Genomic DNA, 18,995 nt, shown 5'->3' with positions numbered 1-18,995 from the left:
TTCCCCACAGCCTGACATTGTTCTATTCATTGAATCATATCTTTAGCCAGATTCATCCATCACCCATTCTTGGGTATGTCCTGCCCATCAGAGGTGGAGGCACAGTGGTTCATAGGTATGAGAGAGTGGTCCTGGGAATCGTCAGCATTGACTCCAAACCCCATGAAGTCTCATAGACTCAGGATCATTAGGGCAAGAAAACCTTCTATTGAACACCCCCTACTGCTCTCCCTCAGCTGATGAATCAATGCTTCTCAATGTAGAATGCCACCTCACTTCGGGGAGATGGTAACTCAGAGGACTAGTAATCCAAAGGCCCAGACTAATGCTTTGAGGACACTGGTTCAAATCCCACCATGGAAACTGCTGAAATTTAAACCAATTAATAAATGTGGAATATAATACTAATTTCGGTAATGGTGACCATCAATTGTGAAAATCCATCTGGTTCACTAATTCCCTTAGAGAAGGAAATCTCTGTCCTTTTCTGAACATGTCTCTGCAGACCTACAGCAATGTGGTTGACTCTGAACTGTCCTCTGCAATAGCCTAGCAAGTTGCTTCATTCAAGGGCAATTAGGGATGGGTAACACATGTTGGCATTGCCAACGATGACTACATTCCATGAAAGAATAAAGAAAACAAACTTGGAAGAAGCATAGAGGATAGCGAGGACACAAAATGTACTCTGGGTGGGGTATTTTACCAAGAGTAGTCAGTAGCACTACTACTGGTCAATTCCTGAAGGGTATAGCTGCCAGATTGTACTTGGTGCATAAACCAACATTAAGGATAAACTTACTTGACCTTGACTTCACTACTCTATTTCTTGAAGATGCATCTATCCACAATCCAGTATTGGTAGCAGTGACCACTGCACAGTCCTTTGGAGATGAAGTCCCAACTTCACATTAATGTTCTGGGGCCTCAGGTTTGAATCCCACCATGGCAGATGGTGGAATTTGAATTCAACAAAAAATATCTGGGATTAAGAATCTACTGATGACCATGAAACCATTGTTGATTGTCAAAAAAAAAAGCATCTGGTTCACTAACGTCCTTTAGGGAAGGAAATCTGCCATCCTTACCTGTCCTGGCCTATATGTGACTCCAGAGCCACAGCAATGTTGTTGACTCTCAATTGCCCTTGGGTAACTAGGGATGGGCAATAAACACTGACCAGCCAGTGGTCCCCATGTCCTACGAATGAATAATTCCCACTAAGAACACCCCCCTTCATGATGTTTGGCACTATCACTTTGCTAAATGGCATAGATTCAGCACAGATTTAGCAGCTCAAACTGGGCATCAATGAAGTGCTATGAGCCATCAACAGCAGCAGAATTGTATTCAGCCAGAACCTGTAATCTTGGGGCCTGGTAAATCCCCGGCTCTACCAGTTACCATCAATCCAGGGGACCAACTCTGGCTCAATGAGGAGTGTAGAAGAACATGCCAGGAGCAGCACAGGGTATACTGAAAAATGAGGGGCCAGTCTAGTGAAGCTATCACATAGGACATGCACATTAAATGGAAAATGCAACACGCTATGTAGACAGAACTAGGTGATCCCACAATGGATCAAATTAAAGCTATGCAGTCCTGCCACACCCAGTCATAGTAGGCAATTAAAGAAATAACAGGAGCTTGAACATCCACATTCTTAATGAGATGAAACCCAACACATAATTGCAAAAGGCTGAAACATTTGCAATCATCACCAGTGGTGTGCCCCAGGGATCTGTTCTGGGACCCTTGCTGTTAGTCATTTTCATAAATGACCTGGATGAGGAAGTGGAGGGATGGGTTGGTAAGTTTGCCGACGACACGAAGGTTGGTGGGGTTGTGGATAGTCTGGAGGGATGTCAGAAGTTACAGAGGGACATAGATAGGATGCAAGACTGGGCGGACAAGTGGCAGATGGACTTCAACCCAGATAAATGCGTCGGGGTCCATTTTGGTAGGTCAAATGGGATGAAGGAGTACAATATAAAGGGAAAGACTCTTAGTACTGTAGAGGATCAGAAGGACCTTGGGGTCCGGGTCCATAGGACTCTGAAATCGGCCCCGCAGGTGGAGGAGGTGGTTAAGAAGGCGTATGGTGTGCTGGCCTTTATCAATCGAGGGATTGAGTTTAGGAGTCCGGGGATAATGATGCAGCTATATAAGACCCTCGTCAGACCCCACTTGGAGTACTGTGCTCACTTCTGGTCGCCTCACTATAGGAAGGATGTGGAAAAGATTGAAAGGGTGCAGAGGAGATTTACAAGGATGTTGCCTGGATTGAGTGGCATGCCTTATGAGGATAGGCTGAGGGAGCTCGGTCTTTTCTCCTTGGAGAGACGAAGGATGAGAGGAGACCTAATAGAGGTGTATAAGATGTTGAGAGGCATAGATCGGGTGGACTCTTAGAGGCTTTTTCCCAGGGTGGAAATGTCTGCTACGAGAGGACACAGGTTTAGGGTGCTGGGGGGTAGGTACAGGGGAGATGTTAGGGGTAAGTTTTTCACACAGAGGGTGGTGGGCGAGTGGAATCGGCTGCCGTCAGTGGTGGTGGAGGCGAATTCAATAGGGTCTTTTAAGAGACTCCTGGATGAGTACATGGAGCGTAATAGGATGGAGGGTTATAAGTAGGTCTAGAAGGTAGGGATGTGTTCGGCACAACTTGTGGGCCGAAGGGCCTGTTTGTGCTGTAGTTTTTCTATGTTCTATGTTCTATGTTCTATCCTCAGCCAGAAGTGCCTAATAGATAATCCATCTTGGCCTCCTCCTGAGATCTCACCATCAGGGAAGCCATTCTTCATCCAATTTGATTCACTCCACATGATACCAAGAAAGGGCTAAGTGTGCTCAATACAGCAAAGGTGATGGGCACTGACAACATTCCAGCTGTAGTGCCGAAGACTTGTGTTCCAGAATGAGCTGCACTGCCAGCCAAGCCTTTCCAGTAGAACGAAGTAGAAAATTGCCCAGGTTTGTCCTGTCCATAAAAGCAGGTCAATCTGGCCAACTTTCACCTCATCGACTGCTCAAAGTAATCAATAAAGTGATGGAAAGTGACAGTTCAATTGAGCATGACTTACTCACCAATAAACCACTCCCCACTACTCAGTTGGGTTCCACCAGGCGCACACAACTGCCGAACTTATTGCAACCTTATTCTGAATGAGGATTAAAATGCTTAATTCCAGATGGGTGGTGGCGGGGGAGTTGCTGAGGTGAAAGTGCTCATTCCCATCCAGGACCACGCAGCATGCATGTCTATCCCATACCTTAAACATTCAATTCTCCATCACCCACAAGCTATGTCTGTTGTGTGCACCATCGACAAGATGCAGCAGAGCAACTTGCCAAGGCTCCTTTGGCAGCATCTTCCTGACCCGTGACCTCTATCACTAGAAGGACAAAGGTAACATGCATATGAGAACACCATCCCATCCAGTTCCCCACCAAGTCATACACTACCCTGACTTGGATATTGTCATTCCTTCAATGTCGCTGGGTCAAACTCCTGGAACTGCCTGAGTACCAGCACTGTGGGTGTACATGAACTGCAGTGGTTCAAGAAGACAGCTCACCACCACCTTTGCAAGGGCAATTAACAGATTAAGAACAAATGTTTGCCTTGCCAGCAACACCCACATCTCATTAACAAACAAAATATATATATCATCGTAAGTGGGAGTTGCTTCATTCAAATGATCTGATAATCCAAATAATTTCAGAAGTAGCTCCCACATTATAATGTTATTTACCTTGCTTAATTCAATACTTCAGATTGTTTTCTTAAAACAAATAACAACTGTGAATTATCAAGAGTAGACTGTATAATGGATTATCAGTCATTAGACAAAAACAGGTTCATGTACTGGATAGTACTGTTCCCACATTTCCTGTTTATGATTTAGATGACCAATGTTAGTGCTTTCATGGTTGGTCAAGAACAGTAAATTGATGTTTTAGATGGAAGAAAGAATGCTTTTATGTTTCAAATTTGCGCAAAGCAAAAAGACAATATCCATATGAAGACTGAATCCCCTACGAACTAAAATTTGTAACTTTATACATAACCTTGATTGGGTTAGGATGTCATGAGATTAACAATTATTCCTTGGCTGTGGAGCACAATACACTGAACATTACATAGGATGTCCACTAAGTTTTCCTGGCATTTTGAAAAGGCAGGAAATAGCATTCCATTGGACGGATGTACACAATCTATTGCAAATAGACTTATTTATACAAAGAGATATTGTGGTACATTACGGGGAATACAATACTTATGAAAACAGAGATAGAATGAGTCCACAAGAGCTACTGTATTTCTTACAGGGAGTGGTAACCAGCAGGCCGTTTAGATACAACAATTTTTCTTCCACTGACCTTTGTAATAATAAATTTTACGTAGCTGCTTCTCCAGGCAAAACTAAAGACTCCCAAGTAATCTCCTGACCTGAACAAGTCAGAAATGCCGAGAAGTCTGAGTTGGAGAGAGTGCAGAGGAGATTTACCAGGATGCTGCCTGGTTTGGAGGGTAGGTCTTATGAGGAAAGGTTGAGGGAGCTGGGGCTGTTCTCTCTGGAGCAGAGGAGGCTGAGGGGAGACTTAATAGAGGTTTATAAAATGAAGGGGATAGATAGAGTGAACGTTCAAAGACTATTTCCTCGGGTGGATGGAGCTATTACAAGGGGGCATAACTATAGGGTTCATGGTGGGAGATATAGGAAGGATATCAGAGGTAGGTTCTTTACGCAGAGAGTGGTTGGGATGTGGAATGGACTGCCTGCAGTGATAGTGGAGTGAGACACTTTAGGAACATTTAAGCGGTTATTGGATAGGCACATGGAGCACACCAGGATGATAGGGAGTGGGATAGCTTGATCTTGGTTTCAGATAAAGCTCGGCACAACATCGTGGGCCGAAGGGCCTGTTCTGTGCTGTACTGTTCTATGTTCTATCTATGTTCTATTGTCAATAATCCTTCAATAATGACACAATGGTCAGGAAGATTTTATAAGAGGTATTCCTATTATGTCTGGGCCTCTTACACCTCCCAATTTTTCACTGAGCAGCAACAAACCCTGAGTCATGGAGGGAGTTGGGGGGTTTTGTTCTCCTACGTGCCCACCACCCCCCCCCCCTCCCCCCCTCTCCTGACAAGACCACTGGGCTTGTTTGGGGTGTTTTGGGCTATGAAAGAATTAAATGGCGACCATTCCCTAATTCTGGTTTCAAATTGACCCGAATTTTTGAAAAGGTGGGAGCAGGCTAGACAGGGTCAGAATTACGCCCCCTCGGTGGACAGGGAGTCCACCCTCGAGAGCTGCCCGCCAATCTGATTAGCCAGCAGCTCTCACAGTCCCAGCAACTGGGTAATAGGTAGAAAGAGATAAGAGAGTCGAGGGACGGAGGACAAGGGGGTGAGGAGGTAGATGGAGAGAAATGAAGTTGGGATACCCCCAATGTAAACCCACCTCCCCCCATCCAATTAATATGGATTCCCCCCCCCTCCCTCCCACCCACCCACCCTTTCCAAGAACCCATTTCAAACATGGCCTTTGCATTCTGGCCCACTTGCCATTGTGGTAGTGGAGGCAGATTGACAAACTTTAATTGCCAATTAATTGGGCAGTTAAGGACTTCATTGGGCCTGAGGGTAGTGGGCAACGTACACTACCTCCCCCCCCCCACCCCCAATACTTTGGGGAAACAAGTCGGGGATGGGTAGGACAGAGATGGGCTGAGCACCCAACCACTACCAAATTTATTTACAATTTTTCAGCTTCCCATTGACTTTTCAATGCCAGTTTTAGGCTATCCTACACATTTTAATTCCACCTCAGATATATTGATTATAGCATTCCACACAAGAGTGGAAAAAGAAACGGCTGAATTTTGTGGGCTGGCGGGGGGCGGGGTGGGGGGGGGGGGGGGGGGGGGGTGGTCAGGGGTGGGGTGGGATGGGGGTGGATGGGGGTAGGGGCTGGATGGGGGAGGGGTGGATCGCTCTCCCCACTCCCAGGAGGAAAGTTGGTCTCGGACTGACCAAACAGGGGTCTGTAAAATCCAGCCCACAAATAAGCATTGGGAGACATGCAAGAGACACCTGATCCTTCAGGTTAAACAAACCTTTAGCGTGACAGCGAAATTGGAAATGCCCCATCAGAAAAACTATTTACTGTTGCTTTTAGAAGTGAAGGAAAGCAGCAGAGACTGATGGCTTGGGATAGATTTATTCTCAAAGTATTTGGCTGGGGAATTAAATCTATCAAGATTTACAGCTCACAAGACCTGTGGTGTGGAGAGGCTGTAAAGATTTGACTCCTTTTATAGTGGTTGAAATTCAGTCCTGATTATTGGATCACAAATAATTGCCACAATGTGTTCCTTTTTACTGGATTAGCAGCGACTGAAAAATCTATACCTCCAGAAGTACTGTATCTGCAGTTTCAGCTCAACCATCGATTGATGGGGTATTGCTAGTGGCTGGGACCACCCCCATGACCTGGGCCTCTCTTCCAATCATATCAATCACCGACAAGGCCATCTCTGACCACTCTTATCCCCTTCCAAACCCACTCCCTTCTGCTTCAGTCCTGAGGAAAAAGCATTCCCTTCCAGGTATCTACAATGATAGTGGAAAATTCCTTTCATGCTAGGCTCTGGCCCTCCAATTGCCACAATAACTTCTGCAACTGTCAGTTTATTCAATCACCTCCTAACCTCTCCCTCTGGTGTCCTTGACCCCAGCACAACCCTTACACCAAACTGTGCATTTGTCCTTTGAAGCGCGCAGCCCTCACCCCTCCCTGTATCTGGGGTACACCCTGCTCCTAATGATTGTTCCTGCTGCATGGTTGCTGCTGTTCTGCACTGTTTCCTCTCTCTAACTTCAGACTGAAGTCCACATAGGCCCTGAACAGTCTAACATCTATAACTGCTTTGCATTTCACAGCAGGAAAGTCTGCACTCTCTGACTCCTGTCTGCCAGCCCCTGAACTTAAACAGGAGCCTTGAGATAGTTCCCGTTTCCAAAGAGGACTATGGACAACAGTGACCTTCACAAAGCAGTGCAGTCCCGACCTGTTTAGTGTTCATGTGAACCATCTCTAATTTGCCACAGTAACAGGCTCCCACCCCATAACCTGCAGTCTGCATTGCATCTCCTTCCAGTAATATGTGTGCTGTCGTTGAATCCCCTTGTTTGTCCACGTCTTACAACCTTGTTGGGGTCCAGCTTCCCTCTCCTCGATCTTCCCTCTGCCTTCCATTGTTTGTCCGCTGCATCCACCTCTTGCCCCTCTCCCTGCCCTTTTTACCCTTCCCCACCCCACTCCTTGCACAGCCCTCCTTCCACATTGTTACCCCCTTGTCTTCATCTGCCCACCTCCGGTCGAACTTGGGACCTTTCTTGTGGCGGCTGCATGAATCCTGCAGCACAGTCCTGTCTGATAGGACTGGGTTAACAGACCTTCACATTAAGTCCTAATTTGATGTCAATTATCAATGGAAGTCACTGATATATAAAGGGGTCTCAGGTGGCACTGGTTGTTGGTGAAGAATTGTGTGTGGAGTTGGTTCAAAGAAATAAAGGTATTTTATGAAGAAGCAGAACTTGTGTCTCCTTTACTGAACAGCAACCAAGAGACTCAAACACTGTCCAGGTAGATGCTGGTGTGTGGCACCCAGGGCAAGGAGACCCCTGTACTCCCCAACACCAGGCACAATAATGATCCAACTCGATGAAACAGGAGGTTACATGGGTGCAACAGCACGGTGCTGTCAATGAACACCATGGAGATAGGCAGGAACCAGTCTACCCCAGCAGGCTGGTCTACAGCATATTAGGAGCAGCACAGCACTAGGGCACTAGGGCAGTAAGGCTTTGCATGTTGCACTCACCTCACAGACTCTGGTGAACTGAGGACCATTTTGAGTATGTCAGTCTTTATCAATTGGGTTTGATGCCAACCTAATTCCCCTCTGGCGTGATGCAAGGTTGGACAGCCTGGTAGGATTCTGGTGGCCACCTGTCTTAATGAACATTCATGAGATGCAATTGCCATTTGTGCCTCCCAGTGGGAAGAGTGAGCCATTATTAACCCACCATTGGGAGAATTGCAACATGTTTTTGCTCCGGCAGGTATTCCGACCTTTTTGCCTCCCCTCAGATTTCCTATGTAAGCTTGCCATCAATTCTGTCATGGGTGGATTGGGAGAATTCTGCCCAAAGTAATCTACCATATTGGCGTCCAACTGTATTGACAAATCGAAATTGCAGACCACTGTTCTAATTGTCCGTCTTGTTTATTCGACATTAGTAGAACTGTCTTAATCTTTCTCTTCAGACGATCGAAGAAGGCCGAGGAAATAGGATTACTTCCCTTCTTTATGGTCACACAATTAGTATTTCAAGGCTTTCTTTCTGATTTTGCATTGCTGTCCCACCCGACGTCAATATCAACACATTAATCGGACAACTGCACAGCAAATTGATTGCATACATGTCAACTGGCACTCTGTAACTTTGGTTTAGCCGAGCATTAAAAAGTTGCCACTTTAGTTTCCATTGCAGAGTCTTCATCCCGACCTACAGAAAGGCAGTAAGTTTTTAGAAGCATCGTGCCCTAGTATATTGTCATAAAGTTCTAATTGGGATCAACCACACGGGTTGTTTTCATCAATACCAAATTAAAAGCTGTTAGTCAAATCATATATGTGGGTAGCAGTTTTCTAAAGGGCTGTTATTTCATTGTGTTGTAATGCTTAGTGAAATTAGTTGATTTGTTGCGCAGCCTTTCACCACATCATTGGACACAAATATAATCTTGAAGAGCAAGCACTATTGCCTTCCATGAGTCAGTCGTCTGTGTTTACAGTGGTATTATAAATAAAATCCACAAAACCACTGATCAATTCCTTGGGGAAATTACTAAGACGAGTGAAAGCATATCTTTGATAGGTGCGGGATAATAATATACCACAGCTTCCATTCAAAGGGGGAGGAAATATGCATTTTGTGTTCTTGTTGATGACAAAAGCAAAATGACAATGGACGGCTAGCAGAGAAATGAGTGTTGTGTAATCCAAACCCCCAGAAAGGATTAGGCTAAAATTAAAATTGCTTGATGTCCCTTTACAAAAATCTTCAGGAATGAATCACATGAATTGAAACAGTGACCTTATCAATGCATGCAATGCTTTGCAGTACTCTTTTGACTGATACTGAGCCACAACAAATTTTCAGAATGCAGGCATAGGGGGGAATGCTCCCATTTTGAGACTAAATTTTACGACCTCGCTCAAGTCTAAGTCTGCATGTTTTTTGGCAGGTTCACACTGCGAGATCGTAAATCCCGCCTAAGGCCAATGGAGAATTTGTTTCTGCGATTCGGGGTGGGGGGTGGGGGGGGCGGCATGCCAGTAAAATTCCAGCCTAAGAGTGAGATTCTCAGCCTCTCAGCCACTTATTTCTTGGCAGTAGAAAGCAGCATGATTCTCTGGTCGCGCCGCGATCTCATTGAAGGCGCTCCACGCCACTGGAGAACACGCGAGCGGGGTGCGCCGCCAGCGGGATCAGAGGATCCCGCTGGCATGAACAGCCGAAGAATTCTGCCCTGGGTCCCATGGTGGGGCGGGAATGTGGAGTGTTTCCCACTGTGGAGGTCAGTGGGAAAACACGTCAAATCCTCTGGCCCCAAACTCATTAATTATGTACCCAGGTCTTTCACACTGTATGCAGTGGCGGGGAACGTCTGGACGGAGTGTAGTGCACTATCGTGTCTGGGCATTGTTACCTGATCTCTGCTGGAACAATTGGAACATAACCATTAGCCTTTGATGCTCTTGGTTCTGGAAAGGAAGGGCTTTTCAGCCCTTGATTGCTGGTAATTCTTGCTGGAGGGTGCTTGTTAAATATGAATAATGGAACACTCTGCTGTTTTGCTACCTTCATTTTAAAGTCTTTCAACTATCTCAGAATGCAACCTGAGGTACGGCCTCCTGGGTGAGTTGCCGTGGGAATCGTATCCCAGGAAGAGAAAATGTCTTCCAACTGAAAGAAGGGAGAAAATTGAAATAATACTTTTAAATTACTTATTTTCCTCAAATTTTTAACCACTTTTGATAACCTTTCATTCGAAAGATATTGACCCTCACTAGATAAAATTACTGCGGATGCTGGAACCTGACCCTTACTGGAGTGTGATTCCATGGTATTGGTAACCTTTCGATACCTTTCTCATGCTGTGTCACTAGATTATAAGATGGTGGACAGCACGGCAGGCACTAGACCTGAGCCCTCAGCGCCTTTGGGGTGGCATGGTAGCACAGTGGTTAGCTCTGCTGCAACACAGTAAGAAGTTTAACAACACCAGGTTAAAGTCCAACAGGGCAACACAGTGCCAGGGACCCGGGTTCAATTCTGGCCTTGGGTCGCTGTCTGTGTGGAGTTTGCATGTTCTCCCCGTGTCTGCGTGGGTTTCCTCTGAGTGCTCCAGTTTCCTCCCACAATGTGCGATTAGGTTGATTGACCATGCTAAATTGCCCCAAGATATATAGGTTAGCAGGCTAAATACATGGGGTTACGGGGTAAGCCTGGGTGTTGGCGCTAAATCAGTGGTCCAAATGGCCTCCTTCTTCACTGTAGGGATTCTATGATTCTCTGACCGAACCTCTTCTTGTTTCCACTTCCAGCAGGAATCCATACATAGCCATTGGTTGTATAACCCTCTTCCTCCATCTAAGTAAACTGAGATCAATTCCTTCCACCACCATGACTGAGATTAGCTAACTCGGTTCAACCCAGTGTTCTTGGTGCTATGTATGAATTGACTAATCTTAACTAGTTTAGCCATCAGGAGACTGCAGATATTCTGATATTATATGTGTCCTGAGGAAATATTAAAATTAAGCAGATTACAAATTGTAATTAGTCTTGCCTTTGTTTGTAATCTCTCACTGATTAAACTATATTTTTATCTTGCAGCTGATGATACTTTCAACAATGAACCACCCAGCAAGCGTTTCTTGCCTGTTGATGTTTTTGGGGGGTTTGACAGTGCACTTGAGCAATGGAGAATGCGAACGTGCCAAAAAACATGCAGACTTAGACTTGAATGTACAGTACAACTTTCCCAGCTTCAGTTCAGAAACACCGATACAGAACCTAGTCTTCCACAAGCAGCATATATACGTAGGAGCAATAAATAAGATATACGTGGTCAACAATAACCTAGAAAAGCTCTCTGAATTCAAAACTGGCCCTGTGTCGGAATCCCTGGACTGTTCGCCATGTGACCGCTGCGAGGGGGGCGATAACAGCTCTGCAATTGTGTGGAAAGACAACAACAACGTGGTCTTACTTATAGAAACCTTTTACGGGGATCAGCTCATTAACTGCGGCAGCGCAAGGAATGGCGTTTGTTTCCTCCACAATCTCCAGCACAATGATCCTGCTAATATCTCGAGCAACGTTCAGTGTATGTACTCACGCCAGAATAACAAACCAAGCAAGTGCCCGGATTGTGTTGCCAGCCCTCTTGGTACAAGAGTGCTGATGGCAAAGCAGGCTGGATTTCTGAAGCTGTATGCAGGAACAACACTAAGTTCTACCCCTCTGCCATTCCAGTTGCATTCAATGTCTATAAAAAGGCTAAAGGAATCTGAAGATGGTTTTCAGTTCCTCACTGAACGCTCTTATATGGATGTTATTCCACAATTGAGGGATGCCTATCCTATTAAGTATCTTTATGCTTTTGAAAGTAGCGGCTATGTTTATTTTTTAACAGTGCAGCACGAATCTTTGGACTCTCAGGCATCTCACACCAGGATTATTCGATTAAGCTCATCTGATCCATATTTACATTCTTATATAGAAATGCCAATCGAATGTTTTATCACTGATAGACGGAAGAAGAGATCCTTAAATAACGAAGACTTCAATATCATGCAGGCGGCATATGTGACGAAACCAGGCGCAGATCTTGCTAAACAATTAACTGTTTCTACCGAAGAGGATGTCCTGTTTGCAGTATTCACACAAAGTAAACCAGGATCGACTGAACCAGCCAATAGATCAGCTGTCTGTGCATTTCCTGTACAAATCATCAATAAATATTTTGAACATTCCATTGACCATTGTTGCAAAAAAGGTCTCGCAAAGGGTCTTCATCACTTTTACAACACGACTGATAGATACTGTGTGAATAAGGTGAGATATTTTAATGATGATGTTGCAAATGCATGATCTAGTACATGATCTGGCACAGCGGTTAACACTGCTGCCTCACAGCGCCAGGGACCCAGGTTCAATTCCAGCTTTGGGTGACTGACTTTCTGTCTGTGTGGAGTTTGCACGTTCTTCCCGTGTCTGCATGGGTTTCCTCTGGGTGCTCTGGTTTCCTCCTACACTCCAAAAGATGTGCAGGTTAGGTTGATTGGCCATGATAAATTGCTCCTTGGTGTCAGGGGATTAGAGGGTAAACATGTGGGGTTACGGGAATAGGGCCTGGATGGGATTGTTGTTGGTGCTGGCTCGATGGGCCAAATGGCCTCCTTCTGCACTGTAGGGATTCTATGATTCCAGCTATGATGCATAAAAGGGCATGTTTTCATGTGATGTTTATTATTAAGACATTAAATTTTAAATGGAAGTAAAAATGATCATGCGCAACTGACTTTTATCATTTTAGTGTATTGGTTCTTTCCTGTGGGTTGCTTTTGTAATATCTTTCACCAGATTGATTTCAGAAATCAATTTGATCACAGCAACAGATGAGTTTTCTTTTTTTCCTCTAATAATGGATAAGAATAAAAGAGATGACAGGAAGACTCTCAGTGCTGTTATTGTGCGAATGCTTAAGATGCTGGTATCAATTTCCTTTCTCTTTTATTTAACCGCCTTTTTAACGGGTCTATTTTAAACTGATTAACAATTCCATTAGAATGATAGAGAAACATTGGCAAGGGATAAAACACTGTAGAGAGAGAAAATCACACTTCCTTGCCAAGAATCATTTTGCTTATGTAAAAATGTGGGAGTACAGGAATGTACAAGACCACAGAAGACCATTAGGCTAGTCCAAGTGTCTAGGAAATATATTTCATACCCGTCTATCAGTATTTCAGCCAAGTATTTCCAAATGCTTTCTGGCAAAAAAATCAACCACCTGCCCACATGCAAATGCCTCCCTAGATGATCTGTTCCATGTATGGACTAGCCTCTGTTTAAAACCTAGGTTGTCTTTTTACATTCCCCTCTTCTAAGCTTGAGGTTACATCAAGTTTGTGCTGATCATGATGCCCTAACTAAACTAAACCTTCTGCCCTTACTTGGTCCATATCCCTCTATTCCCTCCCTATTCATGTACCCATCCAGATGCCTCTTAAATGTTGCTAAAGTGCCTGCTTCCACCACCTCCTCTGGCAGCGTGTTCCAGGCACCCACTACTCTCTGCGTGGAAGAACTTCCTCCCGCATATCTCCCTTAAACGTTCCCTACACATCTCCCTTAAACTTTCCCCCTCATCTTGAACCTGTGCTCCCTTGTAATTGATACTTCCACCCTAGGAGAAAGCCTCTGACTATCCACCCTGCCTATGCCAGCCTCTGACTATCCACCCTGTCTTTGCCCGTATTCTCTCATGTATAAAAGAAATCCCACCTTGTGTAGGTTCACCTTCTAACCCCAGGGCCTAATATAGTTATTAATTTAGTTGCCCTTTGCTCCATTTTATCCAATGGCCATGAGGGTCCTTCACATGATAAAGGAGTCACAGTTATAGACAGCACACCTGGTGGGCCAGAACAGTATTCTGTGCAAACTCAGAATTTCTGCTTGAAATTTATGCACTGTCCTCTTGGCTATATAACCTGTGATCACATTTGCTCTCTTAAGGACTGGGGCACAGAATGCTGATGGCTTCGTATTATCTTCACACCAATAATCCCCAGTTTGAGCGAAGATGGTTCTGCCAGTTTTACATTCATAGTTTCTCTGAAAGGGTTAAAAGGGAAAAAAAAGAACTTTAAACTCCAGAGTAATTATTTTAAACACCCATAAAGAGCCCCGCAAGGGATCCCCCACATCCGAAACCCCCCCAAAGGCCCCACCACACCAGCCTCTCCCCATCCCCCAACCAATTACCCCACCACCAGCCTGCCCAGTCCTCCCCCCCAGTCTGACTCCAATCTAGGCAGTGCCGTTAAAAGGGGGCGTATCTTTCCTCGCTGCACTCCATTTATTCCACGCTGATGCAGCCAGGAGCACGTTTTGCTGCTTCTTTCTCATCCCTGCCTGGGTGAGAAATGTCCGGAGAGGCAGGGGCTTTGTAATTGCCGTGGAGGTAAGTCCCTCCAGAGTGGAAATCTGCCAGTGATTGCCACTCTGAGGAAGTTACAGGCCAATTACCTCTTTATGAGGTGGCACGGTGGCACAGTGTTTAGCACTGCTGTCTCACAGCGCCAGGGACCCGAGTTTGATTCCCGGCTTGGGTTACTGTCTGTGCGGAGTTTGCATGTTCTCCCCGTGACTGCGTGCGTTTCCTCCGGATGCTCCAGTTTCCTCACACAGACCAAAGATGTGCGGGTTAGGTTGATTGGCCATGCTAAAATTGACCCTGGTGTCAGGGGGATTAGCAGGGTAAATGTTGGAGTTACGGGAGCATGGAGTGGGATTGTGGTTGGTACAGACTCGATGGGCCGAATGGCCTCCTTCTGTACTGTAGGGATTCTATGATTCTTATGCAAGTTTACTCTGTGCAAGTTGGCTGCTGTATTTACCTTCATTACTTCAGTGACTACTTTTCAAAAAATACCTCTTTGGCTGGACAGTGCTTTGGGGCATATTGAGGTGATGAAAAGTGCAATAATGATGCAAGTCTGTTCCCTTCCTCAACATCTGGCAGGTATAAGCCTCACTCCCCAATCTTTGCATTTGATCAGCCAATTCCTGGCTGCATTCAATCCTTTCCATTTTCGAGCCATTTTAAAACTTGGGAGAGTTTTGCTTTTATACAATCACTTTGGTACATTTGTAAATAGCAGCAGCAGATCCCTGAGGCATCTGACTAATTACTTCTTTCTATGTCTCCCATGTATAAACTACCCTTTGGTTTCTCTCCTTCAGCTTATTATTGATCCAGCATTTCAGCAGTACTCCACCTCTCCTGTGCCTTATAGTGTCACAGACCAATCTCCTGTGTGACACTATGTTTGTAGCTTTACTAAAATATCAATAAACACAGTCCATTAGTGGTACTGATGTAGTATTGTCAAGAAAATAATATTTTTTGCAGAAATCCAAAGGAGTGATCTAATAGGGGATCCACAGAGGACTGAAAATTTGGCAAGCAATTTTTAAACCGATTTACACCAAATTGTCAATTTATATCCTAATTACTCAGCATTTTGTCTCACCTTTCTTTTTCCCCTGTTTTACTTCTAAAGGGATCATTTGTCTTGTATAGCCATTGTGGATACATGCATATGTTGAAAGAGAACATTTCATAGCTTTCCAATGACACTAGCAAGCAAGTGTGGGTCAGATGCATTCAGCAGTAGCAGTGTGACTGGTCCTGGTTAGTAAGTGCAATCCATCCATTCATTGAGAAAACAAGCTCAATGAATTCTGTTTTACCTCCTTGGATGTTCTATTTACAAGTTTTGTTAGAATTGCAGGCATTTTATAAACTGATGGCACTTTCGTTAGCACTGCTGCCTCGCAGCGTCAGGGACCCGGGTCCAATTCCAGCCTCGGGTGACTGTCTATGTGGAGTTTGGACATTCTCCTCGTGTCTGCGTGGTTTTCCTCCGGGTGCTCCGGTTTCCTCCCACAGTCCAAAGATGTGCAGGTTAGGTGGTTTGGCCATGCTAAATTGCCCCTCAGTGTCCCAAAATATGTGGGTTAAGGGGATTAGTGGGGTAAATATGCGGGGGTTCAGGGGATAGGGTCTGGATGGGATTGTTGTTGGTGCAGGCTTGATGGGCCAAATGGTCTCCTTCTGCACAGCGGGGATTCTATGATGTCAGTACAAAATTGAGGTTTTTTTTCCCTCTGAGTTACACACACATCTGCAACTCTTTAACTAGCAATGTGTAAAGGATTGCCTTTTGTCAGGATTCCTTTAAAAGTTTAACACGGATGCTTCCATTAAAATATTAAGAAATCCTAAGCAGTGTGGCAGGGCCACATAATTTTGCACACAATGCCACTGATCCAAAGTAATTATTTGATTGTAATACAGCAGCCAGTTGCTTTTAACTTTGCGTGAAGTAGTGGAATAGCTATAAGTTCTTCAGAAACCTTACTCTTGTTTCCTGATTTAGTGAAACAGATACGGATAAATGTTATTACACGTTCCTTTTTTTGTCAAATCAATTTGTCCAAGTTTTATTTCTTACTGAAACTTAGAGCATGGGTATTTTATATACAGTGTAAGCACTGGCAATATTTTTTTAAAGAATATTGATTAAAATCCTTTAAATTTTTTGAAGCAACATAATGTGGACGTTGAATTCATTAAGTCTGTGAGTATATCCATATCTCTTTGTTTAATTACACAAATTGACATAGCAAATTGATTTCTGCCTGTAATGGCACTTACATTGTGATAGACCGTGTCCCTTAAGAGCTCAGATTAGTGTCTGGTAATGGTCGGTATTGATTTGTCTCGACTGTAATTGTCCAAATGAAGCAAACTCTACATATACCGTGTAAGGAAAAACTGGTGTTCTTAACAGAGAACATTTTAATATTAATTTGAAAACCAACAAACTCCCGGTGACATCAAATGATGCATTTTGAACTTTCATTGAGGGTGGCATGCTGAGTTTAGTCCGAGTACACTAAAGCTGGACTGTATTTTTTTTATATTTATCATGGGAGTCATTCGGAAAGTCAACATTTGTCACCCATCTCTAATTGCCCTTGTGAAAGGTAGGACTGAGCCATCTTCTTAACAACTGAGGGGTTTGCTATTTCAGAGGGCTGTTAAGAGTCAGCCAAGTTGCTGTGGGTCTGGAGTGTAATAAAGACCATTGGGCAAGGATGGCAGAGTGGGTTTCATAAAGAACATTAGTTGACTTTTACAAGAATCCAGTGGGTACATGGTCACCATTGTTGATACTGGCGTTTTCAGATTTATTCAATGTATAATGTTTAAATTCTGTGGTCACTGTGTTGAGATTTTGAATTGACGGTCCGGATTGTATGTCCCTCAATGGAGGTGGAAATGGGGCCGGAAAAGTGAAAACATTAGGAACTGGCAGCAAATTCACAATCCCTTCATGACCCCACACTATTTTTGTGTGGCCTTTTCGCAGATCGGGAAAGCCTTGATTGCAAACCTTGCACGTGAATCTCTTCTGAGGTTGGGGTCACCAGTGTGACGACCATAGAAAATTTGAATTAACTCTTCTCCCCACCGCCCCCCAACTATTTTTATCTGCTGGAGTGAATGTTGGGAGCCCTAAAAATCCCACCAGGTTTGAGAGCTCATGACCACTAGAGGAAGCTAGCTGAGAAGTTAGGAACATCCTGACAGGCAAGTGTTAAATGTTTTGACACTTTAAGTTGTCACTATTAGATGTTGTAATGTAGATGTGTTTTAATGCAATGATTGATCATAGAGCTATTTCCTATAAGTTGACCATTACATTGACTGTCTGAGATGCATTACAGTACCTTGCTACTGGAGAAAGTGCCATGTTGCACTCAAAACTGTAGAAAAACATGCTGGAAAATGTTCCTATCGTTCTTTAGACTGAGTTAAAAAACATTACCCTGCAGCCAAAAGTTTTTTTTAAATCACATTCCTGATCCAGGCAATGATGACAGGCAATCCACATTGAAATGGAAATAGAACACAATCTGTCTTTCAATTTCAGAGTCTGGAGCTACAAGCTAATGTTTTAATAGCTGTGACCATTATCAATGATTGGCTGGGTTCCAAAAGATGCTTGAATACTCAATTCAGTAAATGGTCTGTTAACACAATTGTTCAGGGGGGTAATTGACAATTTTAAGGGGTTGTAATAACATTGTCTGCTTTTGATGCGGTTTTTAAATAACTGCTTGTGCGTTTATATAACTTAATGGCCATTTAAGGGAATTTAACTTTTTTCTATAGGAATACATTTTTTTCTTGGCAGTATCGATGACAGATATTTGAATGGGAGTTTATCAATTGTTACAAGTTTTTTTTGAAACCTGCATTTAGAAGAATTCCCATTGCTATTATTGCCTGGCTCCTGAGAACTGGATATAGTGGATACAGGACGAGTGATTCTGGGCAATACATGGAGGCACATGAGGTGGCAATGGGATGACATGGGGATATGAGGGGAATTTAGGAGCCATGGGCCTATAAGAGGTCATGGAGGGGGCATAGGTTGCATGGGGGATATGAGGTGGCAGGGGGACATGAAAGGGCATGGATGTTTTAGAGGACATGTTTTATTATTTATTTAAGTGTTGTGGACGTCACTGGCTAGGCCAGCATTTATTGCCCTTGAACTCAGTGGCTTGCTCGGCCATTTCAGAGGGCATTTGAAAGTCAACCACATTGCTGAGGGTTTGGAGTCAGACGTAGACCAGATTGGGTAAGGATGGCAAATTTCCTTCCCTAAAGGACATGAGGGAACCAAATGGGTTTTTACAACAATCGACAATGGTTTCATGATCATCATTCGACTTTTAATTACAGATTTTTACTGAATTTAAATTTCACCATCTGCCATGGTGGGATTTGAACCTGTGCCCCCAGAGCATTGCCCTGGGTCTCTGGATTACTAGTCCAGTGAGTATACCACTATGCCACAGCCTCCCCAACAGGGAGGGGCATGAATAGACAGGGCATGAGTGAGGGATGAGAAGAGTGCGGTTCATGAGGTTCGGGGGGCATGTTGAGAGCAGAGCTTCTGTCCTTGAGAACCTCGGTGAGCCTTCCAACCAGCCCGCCTCCACTTTGGCACTCTTCCCACACTTTATCATAACT

The 18,995-nt window shown here is 44.2% G+C and overlaps 1 protein-coding gene across 1 annotated transcript in view; it reads left to right on the top strand.

The window, feature by feature from the left end:
* met (MET proto-oncogene, receptor tyrosine kinase) overlaps positions 1 to 18,995 on the top strand; it is a 127,956-nt gene that overhangs the window by 19,565 nt on the left and 89,396 nt on the right. The window contains exon 2 of the mRNA XM_078219876.1: positions 10,988 to 12,211. Coding sequence (XP_078076002.1) covers positions 10,991 to 12,211 — 1,221 coding nt within the window. The 5' untranslated portion in view covers positions 10,988 to 10,990. The remainder of the gene's footprint in view (positions 1 to 10,987; positions 12,212 to 18,995) is intronic.

The sequence above is a fragment of the Mustelus asterias genome, chromosome 9, assembly GCF_964213995.1.
Source record: "Mustelus asterias chromosome 9, sMusAst1.hap1.1, whole genome shotgun sequence".
NCBI lineage: Eukaryota > Metazoa > Chordata > Chondrichthyes > Carcharhiniformes > Triakidae > Mustelus > Mustelus asterias.
Note: the sequence above shows the minus strand (reverse complement) of the source record. Positions and strands in the feature narration are given on the sequence as shown.